At 42.8% G+C, this 24,449-nt stretch overlaps 1 protein-coding gene across 3 annotated transcripts in view; it reads right to left on the bottom strand.

Annotated features, from left to right (window-relative positions):
• The window catches only part of acer3 (alkaline ceramidase 3), a 274,469-nt gene that overhangs the window by 6,567 nt on the left and 243,453 nt on the right, over window positions 1-24,449 (bottom strand). For all 3 annotated transcript variants that reach the window (XM_068033113.1, XM_068033115.1, XM_068033114.1), the window contains exons 8-10: window positions 21,295-21,396; window positions 19,324-19,431; window positions 3,676-3,721 (exon numbers count right to left, since the gene is read on the bottom strand). In XM_068033113.1, coding sequence (XP_067889214.1) covers window positions 3,676-3,721; window positions 19,324-19,431; window positions 21,295-21,396 — 256 coding nt within the window. The remainder of the gene's footprint in view (window positions 1-3,675; window positions 3,722-19,323; window positions 19,432-21,294; window positions 21,397-24,449) is intronic.

The following is a 24,449-nucleotide window of genomic DNA, read 5'->3' as shown; positions in this document are numbered from 1 at the left end:
AATCCCTGTATATAAGTGACAACCACTATTATAGAAATGTTAACGTTTCAGGTCTGTGACCTTACATCAATTCTGATGAAAGGTGACCCGAAACATTAACTCTGTTTCTCTCTCCACAGATGCTGCTAGACCTGCTGAGTATTTCCAGCATTTGCTGTTCTTATTTCAGATTTCCAACATCTGCAGTATTTTGCTCTTGTACTTTATATTAATATTTGTTGTAGAAAACTTTTGGAAAAGATAATCTTATGAAGGTACTTTAGTCTTAGAAAATAAAAGCAAACAAAAATACTGAAGACAAACTTTGATGTAGGCTTGCATTGCTGCCCCAAATATTTTGGCACTCCAAACCTGCTACAAGAGTTTTGGCACCCAGGTTTCTGACGCACAATGCTAGAAAAGTTTCCAGCCTCTTTCACGGACTGCAGAAGCCTTTTTGCCCACTTGAACAGGTGAGATCTATATTTAAGCTTTGGTTTGAACTGGAAGTACTAGAAAGTACTGGGCATGGTTAGGATCTGAAGAGAGTTTTCAACACAGAATGCTTCTGAAGTCACTACCACAAGCAGTAGTTAAGGTTCATGGCCTAGGAGGCATTTGAGGGGAAGCTAACAGAGTTAGATAAAGTAACTGGGAGAAGGCTCATGTGGAACACCAGCACTGCCCAGTTGGACAAAATGGCCTGTTTCTATGCTATACATTCAAGGTAATACTATGTAATTTTCATAGTTTGTAGTCTTGTCTGTACCACATTAAATTTAAACTAACCATGTCCCAGGTGCGATTGGCCTTACTTTTCCATTCCTCTCTTCTGCTCACAATGTTGCAGCTACTTGTTCATGAATTCATACATTTCAATATGGATTTGAGAAATAATTGGCGAACACAACTGAGGAAAAAACTTCACAGCAGGCAGAATTGTGTGTGTTTTTTATGTATAAAATATCTTCTGCCCCTACCACCTTTTGAAGGTGCTAACTCTTGCTGGAGTATAAACCCATCGGGATCAGTGGTCTCTGCTACAACTAGGCAAATAGGAAATGGGGAATGAATGCAGCCTTGCCATGTCACCTATATCACAAAGAAATACATTTTTAAAAAAAAGGAAATCCTTAAACTAAGGAATGATGTACACTGTGCTTTATGCTGAGTGGAGTTTGTATTGCCTAGCACAGTAAGACAGCTGACCCAAAATATGGTTGGACGTTTCAGTAAAGAGCACACAAGGTCAGACCTGAAGTTGCAGCTGAGCTGTTGAAAGACATCCCGCCAACTTTCACCAGCATGGCTCCCAGAGAATCACAAATGCAAATATTACACAAACTAAGATTGTATTGCCTAGAATTTAGAAGGATCAAAGTTTTCAAGATAGTAAGGAGAACTTATAGGGTAGATAGTGCTGACGGTTTCCTTTTTATCGTTAAAACTTGAGAATTTATATTTAAAAAACTGAAAAGGATTTCATAGTAGTTGAACTTGGTGGTTTCTTTTAAAAGAAAAGGTTGGGACTGAGAGTGGAACTGTAAACGGTTACTGGAAGGCATCTGTTTTCAAATAAAAACCTAGCAGGGGTTGTTCTGGTTTAAAGAGAGTAACAGGCCAAGGTTTATAGAGATCATGAGACTGGACCTCTGGAAAAGTTTTAGTTTCAATTTGAACTGTTAAAACAGCCAGTTGGTGTTTGGCTTGAAACAGAAGACGTCCTGCTTCCTGACTTGCCAGGAGAAGACAGCTCACCTCTTTCTCTTGAAAAGAGTTCCTGCATCAAGGGTGTTTCTATTTCCACCTGTATTTTGATGAAAGCCTGAACTATCAAAGAACTTGCATGTCAAATGTGTGCAACTGAAACCCTTGTTGCTACTCCCTGCTATAAGACTTATTTGAAGCCTTGTGTAGCTGCAACCTGACTGAAACCTTTTATAGCTGCATCTCTTGGAAGCCTACCCAAACTAATCATCAATATCGCCTGGAAAGAATAGTTCTAGGAAGATCCAATTGACAGCTGCCTATTTGCCTTTTGGACACCTCACCAAAACAAAGGACTTCCTTCCATACCTTCTTATCAGCCTAAGTGTTTTTTAAAAAATTCTTTCGATTCCTTTGTAACAGCTGTAAACAAAAACCCCTTTTTTTCCGGTTAACCAGTTGTCATAGAATCATACAGCACAGAAAAAGGCCCTTCGGCCCATCTTGCCCGTGCCAGCCATCAAGCACCTATCTATTCTAATCCCATTTTCCAGCACTTGGCCTGTAGCCTTGTATGCTATGGCGTGTCAAGTGCTCATCGAAATACTTCTTAAATGTTGTGAGGGTTCCTGCCTCTACCACCCTTTCAGTCAGTGTGTTTCAGATTCCAACCACACTCTGGGTGAAAAATCTTTTCCTCAAATCCCCTCTATACCTCCTGCCCCTTGCCTTAAATCTATGCCCCCTGGTTATTGACACCTCCACTAAGGGAAAAAGTTTCCTCCTATCTACGCCCCTCATAATTTTGTATACCTCAATCAGGTCCCCCCTCAGCCTTCCCTGTTCTAAGGAAAACAACCCTAACCTATCCAGTCTCTCTTTATACCTGAAATGCTCCAGCCCAGGCAACATCCTGGTGAATCTCCTCCGCACCCTCTCCAGTGCATGTGTATATATGCGTGTGTGCGTGAGGGCTAGGATAAATAAGGGGCTTTAATATTTCAATTCGTGTGTACGTTTACTTCCTTATTGGTTAAAACTTGGTTTATAATTTTGTTGTTTATTAAAGAATGGGGCGGCACAGTGGCGCAGTGGTTAGCACCGCAGCCTCACAGCTCCAGCGACCCGGGTTCAATTCCGTGTACTGCCTGTGTGGAGTTTGCAAGTTCTCCCTGTGTCTGCGTGGGTTTCCTCCGGGTGCTCCGGTTTCCTCCCACAGCCAAAAGACTTGTAGGTTGATAGGTAAATTGGCCATTATAAATTGTCAATAGTATAGGTAGGTGGTAGGGGAATATAGGGACAGATGAGGATGTGATAGGAATATGGGATTAGTGTCGGATTAGTATAAATGGGTGGTTAATGGTCGGCACAGACTTGGTGGGCTGAAGGATCTGTTTCAATGCTGTATCTCTAAATCTAATAAATATAAATCCAAAAACCTGGTTGGTGTGCTTTATTCTGGGGACAAATAGATTATCTGATTGACTTTTTCGGTAAGTGGGAAAATATAAATATATGTTGTGACCTGGGTAGAAGTGGGACTGAAGTGCACTCCCCCCATTTCGGTTGTAACAACAGAAACTATTTCCACTAATCAGGGAGTCTCGGACTAGGCGGTAGAGCCTAAAAGTTAGAGCCAGGTCTTTCTGGAGTAAAGTTAGGAAACACTTCCGCACACAAAGTGAAGTTTGGAGCTCTCTTCTGTAAATGGTAGTCGATGCTTGGTAAATTGATGATTTAAATCTGAGATTCATAGATTTTTGTTAACCAAAGGTATTAAGGGATAATGAGGAAAAGACGGGTATATGGAGTTAGCCTGCAGAGCAGCCATGATCTCCTTGAATGGCGGAACAGGCTCGAGGCCAAATGGCCTACTCCTATTCACGCATGCAATATAAAGACATTGAGAGAATATGACCTTGTTTTACAAAAAAAACTGAATCCTTAAACATATGGTTGCTAATCGGCGTATTATCAGGCTTGACTTACCTTCACCTTAGGTCTGTATTTCAAGTATAGAGTTCTTGTATACATACTGAAAAAAATAGACAAGAAACTTGGATCAGAGTTAGCAGTATATGAACACATATCAGAAGTTGCTATCTACGAGGAATAAATCACGATAAGTACAACTGCACTGCTCATTATCGTGCATGGCTGCTCTCAGAAAGGTCGTTCATCTTGTAATATTGTTTGAACCCAACCAGAATTTACAGCAAAATGTTCTCAGTTGTGTATGCCAAGGCTATGGGGGCGGGGGGGGAATACAAGTTGCAACAGAATTTTCCTAATTTTCACCCACCCACCTCCGCATCTGGAGGCACTGACACGAGGTGCTGCTCTATGGCTGCAGGTCATCATCTGGAACCCTGCCCCATTTCGCCTAGGACAGGTTTTTTGACTTTGAATGAATCAGAACCTAACCCCATCATGTTCCTACCTGATCTGCCGTGTCAGCCATGGTTCTGTGGGTAGCACTCTTGCCTCTGAGTCAGAAAGTTGTGGGATCAAGTCCCACTGCAGCAGCTTGAGCACAAACATCTGGGCTGAGACTCCCAGTACAGTACTGAGGGTCACTGCATGGCCGGAGGTGTAATCTTTCAAATGAGTTGTAAAACCCCAGCCTCGTCTGCCCTCTCAAGTAGATGTAAAAGATCCCATGGCACTATCTTGAAGAGCAGCAAGGGAGTTATCCCTAGTGTCCTGACCTGTCCTTAACCTACAATCAACATCACTGAAACAGATTATCTGGTCATTATCACACTGCTTTTTGTGGGAGCTTGCTGTGTGCATGGGCTGCTGCATTTCTGACATTCCAACAGTGATTAAACTTCAAAAGTACTCCATTGGCTGAGAAGTGCTTGGCGACTGTCCTGAGGTCATGAAAGGCACTATAAAAATGCAAGCTTTTATTGATATCCAGGCAGATTCCCTTCGCATCACGGGCTGAGGACACGGATCAGGACCGGGAAACTCTGAATTCCTTTCCTGCTCCTAGGCCAAAGGAGGCAGAGGTTAATTACAGCATCCTGGCCGAGATCAGCCAAATCAACAACTTGCATTAGTGCCTTTAACATAGTAAAAAGTCCTAAGGCACTTCACAAGAATGAAATCAAAGTTGGATACTGAGGTATAGACATATTAGGGCTGGTGGCCAGAAGCTTGGCCAAAGAGGTGAGAGAGAGGCAGAGCGGTGTAGGGAGCTGAAGGCACAAGAGACAAGAATTAACTAATATCTCTCCTTGCTACTGCACTTCGAGCTTTTATAGACAAAACTTGCATCACCTTTTTGATTTACCTCAGTAAAAAAACATTTTTGTCTGCTTGCTGTTCAATACTGGTTAGATTTAACTCTGCATTATACTAAAACAGGATCAAAAAATGTTTGAAACATACTCTGTTCTTCTGTGCTTATAATACGAATGGCATTCTAAGACTAATCACCTGCAGGGTGAAACATAAGGCCAGCAGATCCCTTCGGCCTAGATATTCAGCTTTGGTTTGTTCTACCAGTTCCAGTGGTAAGGGTGAACTTTAATAGCACTATTTGAAGAGGAGTATGGTGTACCCTAAGTGTTCCTCAACCAATATCACACAGAAAAAACCTACTGGCCATTCATCTCATTGATGTTGGTGGGATACTGTTGGTGCAGAATGCCTGCCTACATAACAGTCTTTGCACTCCAAACTTAACATGATATGGCTCTATACAACTTTAATTATTATATTGTCCTACTTTCATTCTCTGTCTAGCATAAAAGGAGCTCTTTGCATATGTGAAAAAAAGAAAGTCCTGATTTATAAATGACCTTTCACAACCTCAGGATGTCCCACAATGCTTTACAGCTAATGGAGTACTTTTTGAAGTGTAGTCACTGTTGTAATGTGTGGTTACATTCACTGACATTCAATTGCCAATAATGAGTCAGGAGATACAATCCTCTGCTAGCATGAAAAAAATTACACTCCCACCCCACTTTGACATAGCAAAGCAACTAAGCTGAGCAGTGAGTTGAAAACAGCTGCAAAGGATCAGACACAGCACAAAAGCAAACAAAACAAGATTAAAGGGTCACCCACTGACGTTAACTGCAATGTGGGAAGTTGCTTTACTGTTTTCAAGCTCTATATAAAAAAAATAAACAATGGTCCAACCTATCCCCGACTAGTTGGCGGCAAAACATAGCCCAGCCTTGTGCCACAAGTTCTAAATGGTTGTGATACTTCTAGGCCTCATCCTTTTCCGTACATACCATGCTCTTGTTCCTAGAATATACCATAAACTCAGTGCATCTTTAGCATCAAATAAAATCAAATCTATCAGAATGCCTCAACAAATTTATCTTATCTAGCTGAAATAGTTAAATTAGCCAATTCCTTCGCTAATAAATTCAAAACGTAACCCCGTTTAAGTAGTACACACTCCCTTTTATTTTTCCTCAATTTCTCACAGTCTTAATCTGACCTTGCACATGACCCCGAGGTCATGGTCTGGCTTTTTAACTCCAACTACTTCTTTGCAATGTGCCCCTTGACCCCTGCCTTCTACAGAATTTTTTCTAGACATTCTTAAAAACAGATTTATTCATGCATCCTTGTACCAAAATAAGCCATGCAGAAGGAAGTAATAAGCATACTTCATCTGATATTAGCAAACATATGCATCAACAAACAAAAGCATAAATATCAAGAGCAAGAAAAGATCCTTGATCCTGTCACACCTCCTCCATCCAGAATCAATGTGTGATAACAAATATGATCTCCTCCCCTCACATCATCCATTAAGGAAACAAAAACTTGAATTTAGAAAGCACCTATCATCAACTCAGGATGAAGTGAAGTCATTGTGGCTGCTATTTTACACACAGGAACAGTAACGAGCTAAATGGGCGGAGGAGCGTAGAGGAGCACCCCTGTTCTCCTTCAATTGGGATGTCGGATCTCGTGTGTCTACCTGAGAGGGCAGACGTGGCTTTGGTTTAACACAAAGCAGAGGGCTGCATTACGATTTTTGCTCGGCCCAGGAGGCTGAGCAATTTTGAAAGAAAAGGCACTAAAAAGTTATCTTACTAATAAAAATAACAAATGTGTATTTTTGTGAAGAAGTTTTAAATGAGAAGACCAATTTATTGACTTGCTTTCTTGTTACTATACTTAAAACTGATTTAGTGACATATCTGGCATTGCTTTTGCTTGCATAAGTAGTCAATCTCTGCCCGCACACTTCATGTAGCGTTGCAGAGTATTCTGGATAGATATACACCTTTCAAGAGAGACCTTGATCTTTCTCTCCGCTCTTCCCGTGCTCTGTATGTGTGTCTCGTTCTCTCTCCCCGACAACCCCCCCCACCCACCCTCTCTAGGACTTGGGAGCACAGATTGAAAGTTTTGTGCAAAAGATGCAGGGTCAATAGGAGGATGCACTTTTATTTGCAGCGGGTGGTAATGACATGGAACTCGCTGCCCACAAGGGTGGTGGAAGTGGAAACGATCAATGACTCCAAGAGGAAGTTGGCCACCTGAGCAAAATAGACTTTGCAGAGCTACGGGGATCGAGCCAGGGAGTGAGACTGACTGCATCGCTCCGTGGAGAGCCAGCATGGGCTCAATGGACAGAATGGTCTCCTTCTGTGCCAGAAGTAAATGACTGTCGACTCCCTTTCCACCCCCCCGCCTCCCCTTGCTGTCTGTCTCTCTCTCTCCCCCTCTCTGTCTGTCTCTTTCTTCCCCCTTCACCCCCATGTCTCCAGTGGTCCCCGGTGTCTGCTCAGTGTCCTCCACTCCCCACTGTGTTCCCTGCCCTCCGTCTCTGTCCCCCCTCTAGCTCGCTGTTCCCCCCTCCCCCTTTGCTCTCCCTTTGCCCTCCTATCTATTTCTCTCTGTCCACCCCCCCTTCCCATTATTCTCTCTCACACAGTTGCAGGGTGGAACACTTAACAGATGGTTGGCCAGTTGTTCTAAAAACATCGCTGTCAGCTTCACAGCCGACAGCTGCTGACATCGGGAATAACAGTTTCCCAACAGACGGGGTTTTCCACCAGGGAAAAAAAATTAGAACCCGCCGGGAAACCCTGAGTCTGTTGGAAATCTGCTGCTCCCGATGTCAGCAGCTGTTGGCTGTAAAACTGACAGCAATGTTTTTAAAAAGGCTGCTCTGTAAGACGATGACATAGGGAAATTTATCATCTCCAGTCATGATGAGGATGAAGAACGACCCCGGGAGCACTTTACAATCGCGGGCCGGATGGAAACGTTTTGTTAGTTGGATCCTGGCCCGCGGGCCGTACGTTGACCAACCCTTGTCTAACATCTCATCTGGAAGACACCTCTGACAGTGCAGTACTCCCTCAGTACTGCACTGGATTGTCAGCCTTGATTATATGCTCAAATCTGTGGAGTGAGGCTTGAATCCACAACTACTGAAGCTGAGACAAGAACGTTACCAGCTCACACCTATATCATAATCTGCTACCTTTGAGGAATACTAAATTATTTCACCTACATTCCTGAATATATAAGATCAAATCAAAGATGTTAATATTTCTATAACCCTTGATGCCCCTCCTCAGCAGAGAGGAATTTAGCTTAATTTTAAAAGGTCCCAATTGATCCCTTCTCCAGGCATGTTGCAGGCCTCCATTATTCTCAGGATGGGGGAAGTAAATTTTTTTCTAATTTCTAATCTGCTTGTGAATTTTGTACGTGTCTTGTTGTGTTATACTCATGGTCCAAGGTAAGTAGCTCTTTTTATGTCATCCTTATTTATGCCTTTCATTATTTTGTAAACCATTTGATCCTTCAAGCATGAAGTTTTCATTTATAATTGAAGGAGGAAAAACAAAACTGGGGTTAAAAAAAAACTCAAGCCAGCGTGGAAACCACGTCCTTAACTGCTTACACCCTTAAATAAAAGCAAAATACTGCGGATGCTGGAACTGCTTACACCCTTGCTGGATGGGGAATAGGTTTGTTTTGTTAAGAACCAACATTAATTGATATTCATCATTCGATGATTATTTACACAACACTGCTAAAACCTAAAAATCCACTTCCTTTTTGGTTATCTTTTTCACAATTTTAGTTTAGTTTGAACCATGGTTGACAGCTAAGTATGTTTATCTCTAAAGTTCTGAAGCACATTTATCCCAAGAATACAGATGCTGATGAGACTCAAAAATAAACCCCACAATAGAATCTTTAGAAACAGGAAAGGCTGTTATGCATACGACAGTCCCTTTTTGATAGATCTCCACCCACTTAAACACCATGTCACTCAATCCCTTTCCCCTGCAGAACTGTGTTTAACTGACCTTTCAACCCACTATTGCTGCTCGTTTCATTGCTCTTTGGTTACTTTTTCTACAAAGTTATCTCCCTTTTGAGTGAAAAAGTTCCACCTGCCTCCTTTTCTTACTCCTAACTCTGTACTGTTTAACCTAAGCATCTGCTGTTTAAACCCTTCACCTCAACCAAAGTCCTTTTTTTTTGCTGATGTAATGAATATGGCTTTCCAAATGTGGAGAACAGAGAATCCACACAATAGTTTAACATACTTTTTATAGTGTTATGTGAACCAATCAATTGTGCACAGAGGAAAAATATCTGGGCTTTGTGGCCACAATTTCCTACATTGTAAAGGCTATATGGTGGGCTCCTTTCATGTGTTTCCCTATAGCAGAAATTTAAAAGTAGTATGCTATAGGAAATAAGAGAAGGGTGCAATATATTTAATGAAAGCTCACCTACATTGCTCGACTCATAGTTTACAATAGGCAGGTAATATCTGAGTAAATGGCAAATTTTCATATCTTGCACAGTTAGTGAACATATTTAGGGTACACCCCCAATATTCTTTGCCACACCATTGGCAGGTGTGCCTTCAGTTACCTAGGCCCCAAACTCGAATTCTGTCCCTCAATCTCTCCTCCTTTAAGTTGCTCCTTAAAATATACCTCTTTCACCAAATTTTCAGTCACCTGCCTAATATTTCTCGATACGGCTTGGTGTTAAATTTTGTATGATAATGCTCCTGCCAATGCTCCCGTGGAATATTTTATTATGTTAAAGGCACTATATAAATGCAAGCTGTTGTTGCTGAATGCAAATGCAAGAGATTACTGTGCATGCATGGGCTAGATGGCTAGAAAAATCTTCTCCCACCTGACAATGTGACTATGTCTTTTGTTTTGTTGATCATAATAAAAGGTAAGAAACAGAGCAATTGATACTATTCCAGAGTCAGTACGCGTTGCTAACAAATTCTATCATAAACTTCCTTAAAAGGGCGGCGCAGTGGTTAGCACCGCAGCCTCACAGCTCCAGCGACCCGGGTTCAATTCTGGGTACTGCTTGTGCGGAGTTTGCAAGTTCTCCCTGTGACCGTGTGGGTTTTCGCCAGGTACTCCGGTTTCCTCCCACAGCCAAAGACTTGCAGGTTGATAGGTAAATTGGCCATTATAAATTGCCCCTAGTATAGGTAGGGGAATTAAGGGAAGGTGGGGATGTGGTAGGAATATGGGATTAATGCAGGATTAGTATAAATGGGTGGTTGATGGTCAGCACAGAATCGGTGGGCCGAAGGGCCTGTTCCAGTGCTGTATCTCTAAATAAAATAGATAGCTCTACCTCAGAGTTCCTTAAGAGGCAGTCTTCCCTCAGAGTTCCTCAAGAGAGTCTTCCCTCCTTTCAAGAGTCTTCCCTCCAAATTCCTTAAAAGACTGTCTTCCCTCTGAGATAAATTACAAATTCTCCCTTCGAGGTCCTTACAAGATAAAACTCTCCTTCCGAGAATCTTCCCTCAGAGTTTCTTGGTTGTACATCCTTCCCATAGACATATGATTACTTCTTGAACACAGACGGTTTGTTTCAATGGCTTGCCTTGATAGCTACTCTATTATTCTTTGGGTCACTAAGTTCCATGTGACTCACTTTGTACTCAACCTCCTAATTTAACCCTTTGCTAAAGATGACCTTTTTGCCTAGATTAATTCGGTGAACTTCCTTCCTAATCTCAAAAACTGAATACAAGTCCAAGCATGACCTACTGCAACAGTTTATCCTTAAAGGACAATATTCAACACTTGCAAACAGTGCAACAGTTCATTAGTTGTAAAGTGATTTGGGACATCTGGAGACTTGTGAAAATACAAGTGCAAGTTTGTTCTTTTTCCCTTTGTCCAAATGTTCTCCACCAAGTACTACACATGCAGAACTGCAGCCTCCACCATTCTCAAAAATCACAATAGGGTACGGTTTTTAATGGTAAATTCCGAGTAGAACGAGATCACATTGTGTTAGTATTGCGCTGCTGCTGCACAATATAAACTTTCCATTCGGCCTCGTCTTTTGAAAGTGTTATGAGATTGCTTCTATTTCTTTTGTAAAATATGCATTAAGGACTTATAATTGAATTATAGTGATTAATCTGGAGTCTTGAAGAGATGGCTGCACTTTGTGGTTTTGTTTTTTTTTTAAAACAAAAGGTCACCAGAAGGTTCTTGGATTTGGCTTGTAAACAAGTCTTACTGGAAGGCACCTGTCTGTGGATAATCGCCCAGCAGGTTTTGTTTTTGACTTGGGGAGATGTTTACAAAGAAGCGTCAGGCCAAGATTTCTCAATGTCAGGCGACTTGACTTCTTGGAGGTTTTAGTTTCAATTTGAACTGTTACAGACAGTTGCTTCTTGCCTGCCAGAATAGCTCAGCTCTCTGTCTCTTGAAAACAAATCCAGCATCTAGTGTGTCAGATTCCTATTTCCTCCTGTATTTGAAGAAACCCTGAATGTTTGAAGAAATCTTTGCATAGCGAATGTGTGGGAGCTGAAATCTTTTTTTACAAGCATAAAGCCAACTCAATTTTCCTTAAAATAAAGGAGATTGAGGGGAGATTTAATGTGAGTGGACAAGATTATGACAGTCTTAGGTAAGTTAGACATGGAAAAACTGTTTCCCATTAACAAATGGTACAAGGACTAAGGGACACAGATGGTCAGGTTTGGGAAAAAGATGCAGGGGGAATATGAGGAAGCACTTTTTTTTTTTACGCAACAGGTGGCAACGACCTGGAACCCGCTGCTCACGAGGGTGGTGGAAACGGAGACAATCAATAACTTCAAGAGGAAGTTGTATGGCCATTTGACAGAAATAGACTTGCAGGGCTACAGGAATCAAGCTGGGGAAGGAGACGGACAGGATAGTTCTGTGGGGAATTGGCTTGGACTCAATGGGCCGAATGGCCTCATTTTGTGCCGTAAATGACTTTGTTGCTGCATTCCTGCTGCAAGACATATTTGGAGCCTCTGTAGTTGCATCTCTTGGAAAGCCTACCCAAACTAATCTTCAACATCGCCTGGAAAGAACTGTTCGAGACAGATCCTAATGATAGCCACTTAAAGGCATTTAGGACGCCGAACCAAAACAAAGGACATCTTTCCATACTTTCTTTTCAGCCAGAGTGTTTTTTTGCCCCCTCAGCTTTCTTTGTAACAGTTATAAAATCAAAAGTCCCTGTTACGTTCCCGGTTAATGTGAATGTGAGTGTGCGAGCGCGTGTGCGAGCATTGAGGGGCTAGAATAAGGGGTTTTAATATTTCAATTTGTGTGAATGTTTTACTTCATTATTGGTTAAGACTTGGTTTATAATAAACTAATAATTTTGCTGTTTATTAAAGAAACCTGGTTGATGTGTTTTACTTTGAGCAAAAATAGAGTGTATGATTGACTGTATCGGTAAGTGGGAATATTTAAATATATGTTGTGACTTGTGGAGAAATGGGACTAGAACAAACAGTGCACTCCTGTAACAAAAACAATAAACATCTAATACTTGATCAGAGGCAGCAGCAGATAAATCAGAGCGGGAAAAGTCGACCTCACTGGAGACAGCAGCGGCCATACCTTATACGGTGTATTCTTAAAAAAAAAAGCAAGGACTTACATCACAAGACAGCAGATAATTGAGGGGAGACCTGATCAGAGACACCAGGAATGGTGTAGAATATAAGAGAGTGTGGGGTGCATTTCCAAAAAAGCAAGGAGTAACCATACAGGACTGCAGGTAAAGTGATTGGTTGGTGAGTTTTAGGGTATTTTTACTCTAAACTAGGAAAGTGGTTTAAATTAGGACCTGGAAACTATAAAGTACTATTTTAAATTTACAACTTAGTTAGTTAAACAAATTAATAAAATTTTAAGTGGGATAAGCATAACAGTAAATGAATTAGTATTAAGAGTATTAGCACAGTGCAGGTCTAGAGGCATGAGTTAAAATTAATAGTTTAGACAAGGTACTAAATAGATTCTAACACAGGGAACAGAGATTTTTTACATCATGGATGGGCAGCTGAGATCTGTTGTTTGCAATTCCTGCAGCATATGGAAACTTCAGGACACTTCATGTGTCTTGGGAGAACCACATCTGTAGGAAGTGTCTCCAGCTGCTCGAGCTCAAATTCAGTACTCCTGAGCTTGAGGGGCAGCTGGAGTCACTGCGAAGCATCAGGGTGTATGCGAATTGCCTGGATTTAAAATTCCAGGGGGTGGCCACCCCACAGGCAGTTAAAAGTGCAGGATCATAAGATCATAAGAACTAGGAGCAGGAGTAGGCCGTCCGGCCCCTCGAGCCTGCTCTGCCATTCAATAAGATCATGGCTGATCTTTTCGTGGACTCAGATCCACTTACCCGCGTTCCCACCGTATCCCTTAATTCCTTTATTATTCAAAAAGATATCTACCTTAGCTTTAAAAACGTTTACTGAAGAAGCGTCAACTACTTCACTGGGCAAGGATAGTAGATGGGTGGCCACCCAGAAGAGTAGGAAGGGACAGGAAGTGAAAGAGCCTTCGGGATGTGTGCCACTCTCAAAGTGGTACTCAATGTTGGAGACTGCTGGGAGTGAAGACACCTTGGAGGAGTCATGACCATGGCATCAATGGACAAGGAGGGAATAGCAAAGAGTAGAAATTCAGTTGTTATATGAGATTCCAAAGTTAGGGGACAGACAGGCATTTCTGTAACTGTCATCGTGAGTCTCGCATGGTGTGTTGCCTCCCTGGTGCCAGAGTAAAGGACATAATGGAGAAGGTGCAGAATATTCTGCAGGGGGAGAGACAGAGCCAGAAGTTGTGGTACATATTGGCACTAACAACACAGAGGGGGGAGATATTGAGGTCCTACAGTCAGATTTTCAGCAGCTAGGAAGAAGTTATAAAATGAGACCCCAAAGCTAGTAATATCTGAATTACTCCCAGTGTCATGAGCGAGCAATAGTAGAAGTAGGAAGATAGGGAGGATCAATGAGTGGCTGGAGACATGATGCAGGAAGCAGGGCTTCAGATTCTTGGGACATTGAGACCAGTTCTGGGGCAGGAGACACCTATTCAAAAGCAACAGGTTGCACCGCAACAGGATTGGGACCAATGTCCTTGCCGGGAGGGTCACTAGTTTAGTTGGAAGGATTTAAATTGGCAGGGGGATGGGTACCAGCATATAGAAATAGAAAAGGTGCACAAAGTGAGAGTGTTCATCGTAGTAGAGAAGAAAGTAGTACCATATTAGATAGGAGCAGCACAGAAAAAGCTATGAGAAATATAAAGACAGGTTTAGAATGCATGTATGTAAACGCACAAAGTATGGTGAATAAGTTTGGTGAGCTACAAGCACAAATAGCCATGTGGGAATGTGATAGGGTGGCATCAACAGAAACATGGTTTAAAAATGGCAAGGACTAGGTGGGTGTAAAGGCCTGCTACCCGACCCAAACCCAACGAGACCCGACAAAATATGTTGGTTTCGGGTCGGGTCGCTCACGCACAGCAAGAATTGCAGGCAAGTGTTAAAAGTTAAAAACCTACCCGAGCTGGGACGTCAAAGAAGGAAACTCCGAGTCTGCGCAGTGAGCGAGCGTGTCTATGACATCATCACGCTCATGCTGCAGCTTCCTGAAGATTGGCAGCCGGAAGGTAAGTAAAGGGAAAATTCCGGTGGTCGGGTCGGGCTTGTGTCGGGTCAGGTGCAGGGGGGGGGGGAAAATGGAGGGACTTGGGCCGGGTCGGGCTCGGATCCTATGTGGTCCCGTCTGGTTCGGGTCGGGTTTTTTTTTGTCACTTGAGCAGGCCTTTAGGTGGGTGATTAATACTCGAGGATACAAAGTGTTCAGAAAAGAAAGGAAGGAAAAAGGGATAAAAGCAAAATACTGCAGATACTGGAAATCTGAAATAAAAGCAAAGTGCTGAAAATACTCTGCACTTTTGGCAGCATCCGTGAAGAGAGAAACAGAGTTAACGTTTCAGGTCTGTGACCTTTCATCAGCACTCAAAATGGAGCTGGGGTGGCAGTACTGATTAGGAAAGACAGTGTTGAAAAGTGGGGGAAAGGAGAGAAGCCATTTGGCTGGAGCTGAGAAGCAAAAAGGGTATGATCACATTACTGGGGGTATCTACAGGCCTCCATAGAATTTTACAGCACAGAAACAGGCCCTTCGGCCCAACGCGCCTGAGCCGACCATCAAGCACCCGTCCAAACTAATCCCATTTCCCTGCACTTGGCCCGTAAAGATAGAGGAGCAAATCTCCAGGGAAACCAGAAGGGTTTCCAAATTACCCAAATATCAATTCGGATATAGTTAGAGTAAAGGGAAAGGAGGGGGAGGAACTTCTGAAACTTGTTCAGGAGAGCTTTTTTGACCAAGTATGTTCTTGGCCCAAATAGGAAGGAAGCATTGCTGGATCTGGTGCTGGGGAATGAGGTGGGCCAAGAGAACCAAATGTCTGTGGGAGAACACTTGGGTAAGAGTGATCATCGTAGCAAAAGGTTTAGATTAGTAATGGAAAAGAGCAAGGAAAATCTCAAGAGATCCTCTAAATTGGGACAGGACTAACTTCAATGGAATGGAGGGGATTTAGTCAGAGTAAAATGGACAGGAAAAAACTAGAACTGAACAATGGAGATGTTTCAGGTATAGGCTAGGTACATTCCAACAAAAGGGAAAGGCAGGGGAACGAAAGCCAGGGTACCTTGGATGGTGAGGGAAATATGACAAAACAAAAAAAAAAAAAGAGGCTGGATGATACATGTACCATGAATTCTTCAAGCAAGAACTAGGCCAAATGCAATACATTGAGACGAGAAGAGGAGGATAATAAGACTGGCAACGGAAGAACATGAGAATTGAATGGCAGTTTTCATAAAAGGGAACCCAAAAATCCTCTACTGACATGTAAATAGTAAGCAGGTAATAAGAAGTAGGGTGGGTCCTATTAGGGACAATGAGGGTGATACATGCTTACAGACGCAGGCCAAGGCTGGAATATTTAATGAGTACTTTGTATCAGTGTTTACTGAGGGAAGAGAATGCTGACAAAACATCAGTAGAAGCAAAAATGGTCGAGGTAATGGATGGGGCGAAAATCAATAGGTAGGATGTACTGGAAAGGCTGACTATGCCAAGAGTGAATAAGTTGGCTGGTACTAATGGCTTGCATCCCAGATTGCTAAATGAAATGGGAGTGCAGATAGTGGAAGGGTTCGCCATAATCTTCTAATCTTCCCTAGATATGGGAAAGGTGCCACAGGATTGGAAAGTGGCAAATGTGACATCCTTATTCAAGAAAGGGTGTAAGGACATTCCTAGTAAATTCAAACCAGTCAGTTTAACCTTAGTGGTGGGCAAGGTTTTAGAAACAATAATCAGGGAAAAAATAAGAGACTTGAAGAGACTTGAGTTAATTAAGGAGAACCAGCACGGATTTGTAAAAGGCAGATCATGCTTGACTAATCTAATTGAATTTTTTGAAGAAGTAACAGAGAAGTCTGATGAATGGAATGCGATGCATGTTGTCTACATGGATTTTAAGAAAGCATCTGACATAGTACCACATTAAAAGCTGGTTATCAAAATTGAGGCTCATGGAATAGGAGGGTTAGTGTCAGCTTGGATAAAAAATTGGCTTAAGGACAGAAAACAGAAAGACATGGTAAGTGGTTATTTTTCAGACTGGAGGATGGTAGACAGTGGTGTTCCCCCAAGGTTCAGTACTAGGACCACTGCTCTATTTTTGGAGTAAAATTTACTGATGATACCAAACTTGGGAAGTCTGGCAGAGAGTGAGGATAATACCAATCAGCTGCAACAGGACATAGATGGGCTAGCGAAATGGGCAGACAAGTTGCAAATGGAAATTAATTCAGAGACGTGTGAGGTGATACATTTTGGCAGAAGGAACAGGGAGGGCAATATATACTTAATGGCACAGTTCTAAAGAGCGTGCAAGGACAGAGGGACGTGAGGGTTCATGTGCATAGATCTTCGAAGGTGACAGGAGATATTGAGTGTGTGGTTAGCAAAGCATATAGGATCTTGAGCTTCATAAATTGAGGTATTGAGTGCAAATGTAGGGAAGTTATGCTGAACCTTTATCAGCTCTGGTTATGCCACAACTAGAGCATTGTGTCCAGTTCCGGTCACCACACTCCAGGAAGGATGCGAGTGTGCTTGAAAGGGTGCAAAGGAGATTTACCAGAATGGTTCCAGGGATTTTAGCTACAAGGTTAGGTTGGAGAGGCCGGGCTTGTTGTCTTTGGAACAAAGGAGATTGAGGGAAGATTTGATAGAAGGTGTATAAGATTATGACAGGTTTAGATAATGTAGACAAAGAAAAGTTGTTCCCTTTAGCTGATGTTACAAGGACTAGGGGGCACAGATTTGAGATTTGGGGTTAGAAATGCAGGGGGGATGTGAGGAAGAACATTTTTATGCAGCAGGTGATAATAAGCTGGAACTTGCTGCCAATAAGGGTGGTGGAAGTGAAGACGATCAATGATTTCAAAAGGAAATGTGAATTGGATGTGCCCTTGAGGGAAACAGACTTTCAGGGCTACAGGGATAGAACTGGGGAATGAGACTGACTGGATTCCTCTGCGGAGAGCCAGCATGTACTCGAAGGGCTGAATAGCCGCCTCCTGTGCCATAATGATTCTATGCCTTTACTTATAGAAGGTGTAAAATAACTCAAGTACTGATCAAATATGCATGTGGGGCTTTTACAATGGTTCAGTAATGAGCTGTTTAAAAAAAAACAAACTTGCATTTTCATAGCACCTCAGCATTCCCTTCAGAAATGTCTCAAAGTACTCCACAACCAATTAATTACTCTGAAGTGCAACTAGCATTTTGAGTCAGATGTTTTGCCACAGCATAATCACAGAAAGAGCAATGAGATGAATGGCCACCCAGTGGTGTTGGTTGAGGGAGGAGTGACGGTCCACAGACGAGAATTCCCTGCTCTTCGATTATTTTTTAAAATATTTATATTTAGAGATACAGCACTGAAACAGGCCCTTCGGCCCACCGAGTCTGTGCCGACCAACAACCACCCATTTATACTAATCCTACATTAATCCCATATTCCCTACCACATCCCCACCATTCTCCTTCCACCTACCTACACTAGGGGCAATTTACAATGGCCAATTTACCTAACAACCTGCAAGTCTTTGGCTGTGGGAGGAAACCGGAGCACCCTGCGGAAACCCATGCGGTCGCAGGGAGAACTTGCAAACTCCGCACAGGCAGTACCCAGAACTGAACCTGGGACACTGGAGCTGTGAGGCTGCGGTGCTAACCACTGCGCCACCCAAACCTGCAAGAGGGAATTGGAGAAGGTCGTAGTGGGTTTTCTTGAACCACTGCAGCCAGTGTGGTGAAGGAGCTCCATCAATGCTGTTAGGTAGGAAGTTCCATGATTTTGGCTTCATGGTGATGATGGAAGGGGGATATATGGGGAGACAGTAATGGTGCCACAAAACTATCAATTGTCATAAAAACCCATCTGGTTCACTCATGTCCTTTAGGGAAGGAAATCTAATGTCCTTATCTGGTCTGGCCTATGTGACTCCAGACCCACAGCAATACGGTTGAATCTTAACTTCCCTCTGAAATGGCCTAACAAGCCACTCTGTTGTCAAGGGCAATTAGGGATGGGCAACAAATGCTGGCTTTGCCAGTGACACACATCCCACGAAAGAATAAAAAAGAAAATACGTTTAAGTCGGGTATATGACTTGGAGGTGAACTTGCAGATGGTGGTGTTCCCATTCACCTACTGCACCTGTCCTTCTAGGCAGTAGAGGTCAAGGTTTGGGAGGTGCTGTCGAAGAAGGCTTGGCAAGTTGCTGCACTGCATCTTGTAGCTGGTACATACTGCAGTCATGGAGGGAGTGAATGTTTAAGGTGCTGGTCAGGGTGCTGATCAAGTGAGCTGCTTTGCCTGGATGGTATCAAGCTTCAAGTGTTGTTGGAGCTGCACTCATCTGGGCAAGTGGAGAGTATTCCATTGCACCCCTGACTTGTGCCTTGTAGAGGTAGACAGGCTTCAGGGAGTCAGGAGGTGAGTCACTCACCACAGAACAACCAGCCTCTGACCTTTTTAGAGCCGTAGTTTATATGTGGCTGGTCTTTAAGGATCAGTAATGTTGAAGTGAAAGCTAGACCAAAGTGCCGAGTTTGCTTGACTGAAGGGTGAATAACAAATTGGAGAGAGTGGAACCTGTGTTTTCATGGGAGAAAGGAGCCAAAACATAGTTTTAATATCATGCTGCATCTTTAAGAAAGAGAGCCAAGAATGTTGACATGAAGCATACCTGAAGAGAATGTGCAAATAGGAGCCTAGGCCTGTTAGAATGTGCCACCAGGCATGAAACTGCGTCACAGCACCTAGGAGATGGAATGGTAACTTTTGCCGGATGTCTCTAGAGAGAGGAAAAAAACTGATTACATTTCAAAAGTCATGCAAAGTTACATCTTACCTTTTCTTCTAATTTTATAGGCATTGACCTATATGGGAGGATGGGGTAGTTCCACAGACACCAGTGACTCTTTTACTAAGTAAGAGCTGTTCACGTGTAATGTTTGCCCACGAGCGTCGATAACCGATTCAACTCTGGGCCACCTCAACCAAGAACAGCTGTATCCTCACCCAACATCCATACACGTACGCTTTCCAGCGGATAACGAACAGCAGCAGATAACCTCACTCAAGGGTACTGAGGCCAATTTTAGCTGCAAAGACTGCACTAACTAAGATCAGTACAGATCTTTGTACATATGACCAATTACTACAATGTAGAAAAGTATGTCAAGTCTCGGAGAAGACTTAAAGATACTTTACTTTTAGTTCGAGAAATTATACTATAAAAAAGTAACACTTTACCCCTCCGTTTTAATTATCCATCTTGATTTTATTGGCTTTAACTATCCCAGTGGTCGAACGGACCACATTTGGAGTGGGAAGAACATCGGCCACATACCCATTCCCAATATCTACTGACACCTTTTGAAAATAGCCCATTACTGGATCACCACTCCCTGTTTTCCCAGAATGAACAACCAGCAACAATCGATGGAACTGCACCTGAACCAGACTTAGCAGGAGGACAAGAGGGGAGAAAACTGCTGAGAAAGAAAGATGAAAAAAAGGAAGAATTTATTAATTATGTTTAATGTGTAATGTTTGCCCACTAGCGTCGATAACCGATTCAACTCTGGGCCACCTCAACCAAGAACAGCTGTATCCTCACCCAACATCCATACACGTACGCAAATATCACAAAATCATACAACACAGGAGGAGGTCACCTGGTCAATCATGCCTGTGCTGGCTCTTTGATTGAGCTATCCAATTAGTTCCAATCCCTTGTGCTTTCTCCATAGACCTGTATATGTTTCCTTTTTAAGTGTATATCTATTGAAAAAGCTTCCATCACCCTTTCAGCCAATGTGCTCCTGAGCATATAACCCGCTGGGTAAAAAGAATTCTCATCTACCATCACTCCCTGCTCCCCACCCCCCTCCCAGTTCTTTCTCCGACGGACTTAAATCCATGTCCTCTGCTAGCCAACTATCCTGCCAGTGGACATTTTCTTGCTTTTAGACTCTATGCCTCTCTTAATAAAGCCAACGATCTCGCATGCCTTTTTAAAAAAAAAGCTTGTTTGGTCACATTCAAAGATTTGTGAACTCCCAGATGTCCCTGCTCCAGCACCCCCTTTAAAATTGTACAATTTAGTTCATACTGACTCCACATTTTTTCTTCAAAAAATATGAACATTTATGGGAACCAATTTGAAATTAAATTTAGTTGGTAGATGGATATTTAGTCCCACAATTCTACTGGAGGCAACTTTACCCTGCATCCCTGCTACAATTAACCTGGGAATGCTTTAAACTGACACTGGACACTAAACTCGGGAGACGTGTTCGTATTCAGCGACATTGCTCAGTCTGATGAATGGCAAGTTACAACTACAACTTGTATTTATATAGCACCTTTAATGCAACAAAACATCCCAAGGCGCTGCAAAATTTGACAGAGTCGCATATTAGGGCAAAGAAGTAAGTCTGAAGGAGGAAAGAGAGGTGGAGAGGTTTATGGAGGAAATTCAAGAGTTTAGGGCCCATCAATGGTGAAGCAATGAAAATCAGGAATCCTCAAGAGGCCAGAATTAGAGAAGTGCAGAGACCGGAGGGTTGTGAGGCCGTGATGCCATGGAGGGATCTGAAAACAAAGACAAAAATTTTAGAATTGATTTATTAAAAAGGGATAAAACTATTACCTCAAATTATCGCAGAAGATGTTGTCTACATTCCAGAGAATAAAGCCCATCATAAATACACCTAGTGAGGTATAGGCAAGGGGCCTCAGCCAAGGGTGAACCCTGGAAGAAAGATAAAAAATTATAAAGATGATAAACCTGCATCTATATAGCATCTTTCATGCCCTTAGGATATCCCAAAGTGCTGGACAGCAAATGAAGTACTTATCGGGTAGTTGAATGTGGGAGCCAAATTGCATGCAATCTCACAAACAATGAAGACATAAATGATCAGATAGTGTGTTTTGTGGTGTTGGTTGAAGTAATAAGTTGAAATTAGACCACTTATAACATTGCTATGCTGAACTGGTGCAGATGACCATGTTTAAAAGGATGACCTGAGTTCACACCTTCAAGCCCTGCATGTTGTGATTAGCGACTGAGCCTACAAATCATAGTATCCAACACTTATATGCATATGTCCCATAATGATACACCAGTTCAATCAGAAACAGGGTTTTCAAACAGTACCATAAAACTTCTAATGGATTGCAGGATCACAGGGAGGTCAGGAAATTTGTACAAATTGTCAGCAGTGTCAACACAAGGACAAAACAAAAAAAACTTTTTTTTGAACCGTTTTTGGTTTATTGGGAATAGACCTTCCCAATGAAATGCAATCATTTTTACTGATCTCCAACCCACTGCTATAACTACATCCAGAAGCGATGGGTGCAACAGAGAATCCAATTGAAGATCATGAAATTTGGAACCACTTCAAGGTGGAAGATCCACTGTCAAACAGGAATTTCTCTGAAAACTTTAAACCACAAGAATAAGCACCAGAAGTATCCAGACATTCTTAATCCTTATTAATTTCATAGATTTTTTTTAACCAGAAGAAAGATAAACATTAATGCTTCCTATCACAGACGCCACAAAGGGATATTTGTCCACCCTTTTCACTGACGTACATCTCGAGTCCAAAGCTAATAAGCAAAGATTAAACTGTTGCTGGGAGGAAAACTATCCGCCAGTGGAGTGACCCTGTTCTTATCACTCTTACCGAATAGAAAATGGAACAAAGAGCTCTGAAAGAGTTAAAAGGGTGCAGGAAGAGTACCAGCAAGGTTCAAGTTGACAAAACACATCAGAGTGGAGTATTTTTCCACTCATGTCCAAAACAAACAAAAGGAAAACAAGGTAAACAAACACACAAAATCACAAGAAAAAATATTTTGCAAACTACGCTTCAATTCAAATGACTCTATATTATTTATTTTCCTATTTTATCTTGCCCTTTCTAATACTCCTTTTAACCTTGATGAGATGCTGCACTCTAAGCCATTGCCTTTCTCCTTGCTGGCTCAAATAAAGACAATTGCAGCATTATGCACTTGATAACTTTCTTTTTGAATTAGAAGTACTAATAGATTTAAATTACAAGTTTCCTGACCTATTTGAGACCACCTGAGCTACATCCAAGCATTGAAGGCAAACTTCCTGACACACTGTTCCATTGCCTGAACTGCAGCAGTTTAATAGGAAGCTTTTTTTTTATTAGGAAGCTTGCTTGCAAAGCTAAGAGTTGGTGCAGTTGCTTTGGAACGCTTACCCCCAGAAAGAAAGAAATAGCATTGGGAGAATTTCCCTGCTCTTCAAACAGTGCCTTGTATCTTTTACATCCAGTTAAGAGGGGCAGACAGGACCTCAAGTTGAATACTTCATCAGCATTGAATTGAAGTGCCTGTCTGATTAACTGCTCAAGTCTATGGAGTAAGGATTTCTTTTCAATCTTAGGATGTCGGCAACACTGGAAATGCAGTATTCACTGCTCTTTCAAGTTGCCCTAAAGGTATTATGGGTTCTACACATAGTGTAGGGACTGGAGTCACATGTAGGCTGGACCAGGTAGGAAAGGCAGGTTCCAGTTGAGGATTAATAATTTAGTTGAGTTTTTAACGACGTCAGCTTTTGACATCATTTTCTGGATTCACGAGATAACTTCAAATTCACAGCTTTCTATGGAGAGCTCAGACCTCCAGGTTACTCGTCCAGAACTATAACCACCAGGCTGCTGTAGCCTATGTGGCGTAACTGCAAAGCTGAATTTTACCTTACTGGCTGCTGTACGAGCAGTCAAATCGCTTACACTGACAAAGTGCAGTCCTTCTAAACAAATATTTTCTGTTCCCCCAACTTCCTTCAATTTCTTCTCCTCTGCTCCAGTTGGGGCAGCAGTCCAAAAGACACTGGCAGCCCTGCAATACTCGCCCAATTTTTAAAAATATCTGTTTGAGTCATGGGGGACCTTGCTGGCAAGCCCAGCATTTATTGCCCATCCCTAATTGCCCTTGAGAAGGGACTTAGGAGATACCTTTGTCACGCACACCGGAAGTGCGATCATACAAGTATCATGGCCTAACTCTAAAGAGGTATGAAAAACTGACTATCAAAAAAGAAACTCCATTTAAAAAAGTGAAGAAAAAGGGATTTGGCCTTTTGTATTCAAACTGTCTGACAAAGACAAAGGATAAATCTACAAAGCAAGAGGTGTCAATTCAACTGATCCTACAGCTATCCTAAAACATTCCAGAATTGAATGCCTTCTTCTGAAAAACACATGTGAAGTAGCCACGTCTGGGCCATTGTGGGATCACCATGGGGGAAGAGGCGAGAGCGTCTCCGAACAGGAGATGAGAGATAATAGGTTTAAAAAAAAGGCGGAGGCGGGCGGGAGGGAGGAGAGACAGACAGAAGGAGAGAGAGGGAGGAAGGGAGAGAGATGAGAGAGAGAGAGGGAGGAAGGGAGAGAGAGAGAGAGAGAGAGGGAGGGAGGAAGGGAGAGAGAGAGAGAGAGAGAGGGAGGGAGGAAGGAGAGAGAGAGAGGAGAGGGCGAGGGAGGGCGAGGGAGGGGGAGGGCGGGAGGGCGAGGGAGGGCGGGAGGGCGAGGGAGGGAGGGAGGGCGAGGAGGGCGGGAGGGCGAGGAGGGCGGGAGGGCGAGGGCGGAGCGGGAGGGCGAGGGAGGGCGGGAGAGGGCGAGGGAGGGCGGGAGGGCGAGGGAGGGCGGAGGGCGAGGGAGGGCGGGAGGGCGAGGGAGGGCGGGAGAGGGAGGGAGGGAGAGACAGACAGAAGGAGAGAGAGGGAGGAAGGGAGAGAGAGAGAGAGAGAGAGGA

Source organism: Heterodontus francisci, chromosome 6 (genome assembly GCF_036365525.1).
Source record: "Heterodontus francisci isolate sHetFra1 chromosome 6, sHetFra1.hap1, whole genome shotgun sequence".
In the NCBI taxonomy this organism is placed as follows: Eukaryota; Metazoa; Chordata; class Chondrichthyes; order Heterodontiformes; family Heterodontidae; genus Heterodontus; species Heterodontus francisci.
This window is presented reverse-complemented; position numbering and strand designations above follow the sequence as displayed.